The sequence below is a fragment of the Trachymyrmex septentrionalis genome, unplaced genomic scaffold (assembly GCF_001594115.1).
Source record: "Trachymyrmex septentrionalis isolate Tsep2-gDNA-1 unplaced genomic scaffold, Tsep1.0 scaffold24, whole genome shotgun sequence".
NCBI classification, from domain to species: Eukaryota; Metazoa; Arthropoda; class Insecta; order Hymenoptera; family Formicidae; genus Trachymyrmex; species Trachymyrmex septentrionalis.
In genome coordinates, this window is record NW_017305397.1 from 1,296,833 (window position 1) to 1,301,643 (window position 4,811).

A 4,811-nucleotide genomic window follows, 5' to 3' on the forward strand; every position below is an offset into this window, starting at 1 on the left:
AACAGGAACTATCCAATCGTAAACATGACTGTTTCGCGCTCTCTCCTCTTCAGAGTCTATTATTGTTATCGTATAATACACTGATGTGACTTTCACTATACGTTCACTTTGCCATTAAGAAGCAATTAAATGAGTAACGGGAGAAAACTTTCGCAACGAAGATATTTCTTTCACAATATAAAAATTTATAACAATTATTATCTACATGTATTTAATATTAAATAAATGATTCTGATATCAGATGATGAAAACTCATACGACATCCGAGGGATCTCACATAACATCCGATGTATCTTTTTTGAGTTTTTCAAATTGCAAAATAATTTACAACATGCATACAAGTCTATCGGAACAATTTTACGCAATGTCTATTTAAATATTTCTAGATAAATGTTTTATTCATGTTTTTCATAACATTTGTTTCGCTACTCAAAAATTACAAGCTACGTGGCATGTAAAATAATTAAAATGTTGCTTCTTTTTTCTGTCACGATTTATACTTTGATGCTTTCTTATATTATCATAAGGCGTGATTATCGATTAGATAACGATGTTCAAGACAGACAACTGAGAGACATGCCGCTATCGTCGACGAATGGCTGTCAGAAAAAGTTTGCTCGCATTCTGGAAGACTCGAGCGAGGAATTGTCGTCTCAGGTAAAGGCACACAATCGATATAGCGCACGATTAAGATTTTTTTACGAAAAAAACCTTTTTTAGTCGCGTGAAGCCGTCCCTCTCTGCGCACGATACACAAAGCTACGCACCCATGTAAGTACGCAATTAATTTTGGTGTTGAGTAAAAAAAGAGAAGAGTTATACAGCGAGAAAAAAATCCCAATCGATTACGCACTAGAAAAAAACACCGCCGTGGACGACGTCAGTTGAATTAAATCGCGGCGGTTGTTAAAAAGGAATTGTTATTCAATTAATATCAGTTAAGAGGAAGTGTCAGTCCCCCCTCCGAAAAAGACGCCTTTTTCGCCCGATTTTCTCTCTGAAAGAGAGAAAATCTAGATAACTAGAACGGAGGCTACGACACGACGAGTGAACACCACGTTCTCCTCGACGATCCGACGGCAATCCGCTAGTCACGCTCGTGATCTGCTCGTGATCGAAGCAACCGATTTCACCGACGTGCGAGAAGCTGGGTGGTTCGCGCGTATTTGTTCTCTAGAAAAAAATCTTGCCTCTCTTATCGGGTCGATTTGACACAACTGCAGCAAAATACGGTAATCTTCCACGCTCATATTAACGCGGCAGTTATGAATTGTTTGCGATATTGATACGAGATCCAGACAGACCTCAACAACTAGCAAATCCCCAGCTAATCGCTTAAGTGTCTCGGTCGATTCGTCACGATGGGCAACGGAAACTTCAAAGACAATAATGGGCAACGAAACTGGATGTAAGTGCCTTTGTCTTTGTACTTATCTTGATTGCAGCAAACTTATTCTCTTTTGATGATAAATAGAATATAAAAATGTGTGAATTATTAGAGATAGCATCTAAAAGCACTTTAGTGCGAAATGTTGTAACAGTACACAGAACGTAATTAACATTTTAATATTTATTGGGTTAAGTCTTAAGTCATAAATATATACAGGGCGTTTTATATATTTAAACATAATAGGCTGAATATATTGGAAAATATAAAAGATGTTTCAGATGAAAGTTGTACAGTTTGAAGCGACGCAAATATTGATAAAGTTAATTTTTGAAAAAAAAAATCAATTTTTCAAGGTTATATGGAGATCCAATTTTATTTTTATTTATTATCTAAAATGGAATTGTATGGTTTTTTTTACATAATTTATATGATTTCTGTAATTATTCCGCATATAAACATATTTCTTTTAAATAGCAAAAATCTCTATGTGATCTTGAAAAATTTTTGATTTTTTTCGAAAATTAATTTCACCATTATTTGCGTCAGACTGTATAATTGTGCTTCAGACTGTATAATTTATTTCATCTGAAACATTTTTCTGTATCTTTCATATTCTTCCAGATATTCGATCCATTACGTTTAGAATGAAACATCTTGTATAACACTTATTTCTCTAAATAGATCACAAATGCGAGTACTTATTTTTTCTAAATATCTCAGATCTTGATAAAAATTTATTGCTAATCAGTTTCTAAATGACTCAAAGGATTGCGTCAAGGATATCTGTAAAAAAAAATTATACTTGTGTCGCAAATTATATTTGTGTGACTTAAGAATTAACTTAATATATTGCATATATTGCCCCGTAGGGATTGATGAAAAAAATATTCCATTTTTTCATTTTTCCCCATCGCAATATTTGACATATTCCATTATAATTTAACACTCGCACATTGTGTCGTAGATAATGTCCGAATTTCACATTGGCTGAAGATATCGCGTGAATCGTGTGATCACATCAGGCTGTCGGTTGAAAAGAGTAAAGGCTAACGCGGCAATTAGCATCGTTATCTCATTTCATCAATATTACATCACCTATTACCCACGCTAATAATTATGTGCAAAGCTAAGCAATTTTGCAGAGTACAGAAATTTCTAGTCCTCTATTTTCGCGATCCGCTTCCGGGGGTGGGGTCGAATACGCGATTTGCATTTACGCATATGGCGCGAGATGCGTCTTTCCCCCCTAATGACTGATAAGACAGTCACGTCACGAAACGTTTAGTTCAGTTTAGTCTATATAAAACATGTCTACGAGACAGTTCCTCGTACCGCTCAGCTGTCACTTGACGAGTTTTCTCCGTCAATCGAGCAGCTTGCGTTACGCTACCTCCGATCTTGAATCTGAAATCTGCCATCAGCATCACCTGTCCAAGAGCAGGTAAAATCGACGAATTGCGTCGATTTCTATCGAATTTACTTAACACGCAAGAATCCTTGCGCCACCTTCGTTTCGCCGAGTGTTTCGTTTCTACTTTACTTCAGGAAAGACCGCGATGTTGTTTCTTGTTACATAAGTCGAACAAATTACGAGATGATATTTAACACCTTGACGAAATTATTATCTATCATAACGTCCAGTAGCAATGAATATCCCACAGTTAAATTAATTTTTGTCGCGTGTGAAGAAAAAGGTTCTCTTCTGTCTATTTTTCTAATTTTTTATTAATATGATTTCTTAACTGTATTTCTTTTCGCGGCAATTATGATAATTACGCGTATATATTGTTATCGTATTACCTCGATAACTTTGTAATGGGACAATAATGCTCAGTCACGATTGAATGTACACTTTCAACTTTGATCCTATCAAGGCGAAAAAGAGTTCGAAAACGTCAAACCTCCGTCGAACTTTGTTCCCGTCTATGATAGTGGTTTTCTGAACTTCTAATATTGACAACTGCAAACATTTGCATGTTTTTCTCACGATGAATCAAACATTTGTTGTCCGATAAATGTATGATTGCGCATATATTAGCGCATGCGCTAAACCACGCTTGTTCGCAGGTGCGTGTTATATTTGCACCTTCAAGGCGATGTCTCGTATGTACGATGCAAACCAAAATTTTATAGAAATTTTATTTTTTTTTTTTGAAATTCAATATTTATTAATTGTGTATATAAAAAGTAATTTTGTATTATATCACACGATATTACAAAATATATAAAGCACTGATACGACAGCAAGAATATATTTCTACTGCTGGAACGAGGAAAATAAATAATAAATTAAATTTTCGTGTGTATGTAATCATGAATATAATATAATTATACTTAATTATATATTTACATACATTAAGTCTGTTTCTTATTGCACTGATTCAGAGTGCAGCAATAAAAAAACCGACCTGTCCCAGTCAAAAATGATACATAAAATTTTCGTTATACTTATAAAAACGTATTAAGATTTATCATTTCGTTTTCTTTATTTTATTAATTAAGATTCATAAGAAGACATATATATATATATATTTTATAAAAAAAAAGGCATGCATTATTATTTCTTGATAAATTAAATAGATTAAATAAATTAAAAGAGATAATCAATGTTTTCTCATTGTTTATGTAACAATGTAACAGTGAGTGAAAGATTTATAAAGGTTAAAAGATTGAAGGCCTGCCTTTAGTGGCACGGCGGTGTTGATTATTCTACCCCTTTGTGATTTTGCCGACATGCTCACGTCATGTCACGTCACCTCGCTATCGCGTTCCCTGTCCTACCAACTTGCGTTTGCGCGCAAACTGCTCAGACAAGTGGCATTCGTTCGCAGGACTCAGAGCAGTAACCAACCCGACTGCAAGAACAAAGCGTGCTCAGCCATGTCGAGCTTGGAACGCGATCAGCTGGGCCAACGAGGAAGTGGCGACGCGATAATCGCCGGCCTTCTGCGTGGCCTCGATCACATTAGAGATCCGCACTTGAACAAGGTACGCTGTGTGTATCGTACAACAAAATGCGTTGTACAATCGCTAGTCGCGATAGTCGCGATCGTACGGAAGATAATCTCCACTCATGATAGACTCGAGTACGCGTTCACGTTATCTGCATAACTTAGGCTTGACTCAGCGCGAAAAGCAATTAGACGAAAGAAACGATGATGAAACGTTAGGAAAATAAGCGAAGCGAATATTCATAGAAGACGTTTATATTTCGAACGTTCTTCCGACACTTTCGTTATTTGTATCGACAACACATATTTCCATGTTAAGCAGCGAAGTGCTGTAGTCACTTGTAGACCTTTCCGTAAGATAGAACTTAAAACGTGACTGTGAAGTAAAATTACCGGAATACGAAGATTCTGACAAACGCTTTAATCTGATCCAATGAAACATTCAATCGTGCGATGCCCGAAATCTTCTC

General features: G+C 35.8%; 1 protein-coding gene across 4 annotated transcripts in view; it reads left to right on the plus strand.

Annotated features, from left to right (window-relative positions):
* The first annotated feature begins 537 nt into the window (after positions 1-537).
* LOC108748649 (NADP-dependent malic enzyme) overlaps positions 538-4,811 on the plus strand; it is a 13,238-nt gene continuing 8,964 nt past the window's right edge. The window contains exons 1-3 of one of the 4 annotated variants that reach the window (XM_018486915.1): positions 538-657; positions 721-771; positions 4,222-4,378. In XM_018486915.1, the coding sequence (XP_018342417.1) occupies positions 596-657; positions 721-771; positions 4,222-4,378 (270 nt within the window). In that variant the 5' untranslated portion in view covers positions 538-595. Of the gene's footprint in view, positions 658-712; positions 772-1,023; positions 1,409-2,697; positions 2,832-4,221; positions 4,379-4,811 lie in introns of those variants that run through there. The other 3 variants (XM_018486916.1, XM_018486917.1, XM_018486914.1) reach the window with 3 other exon arrangements.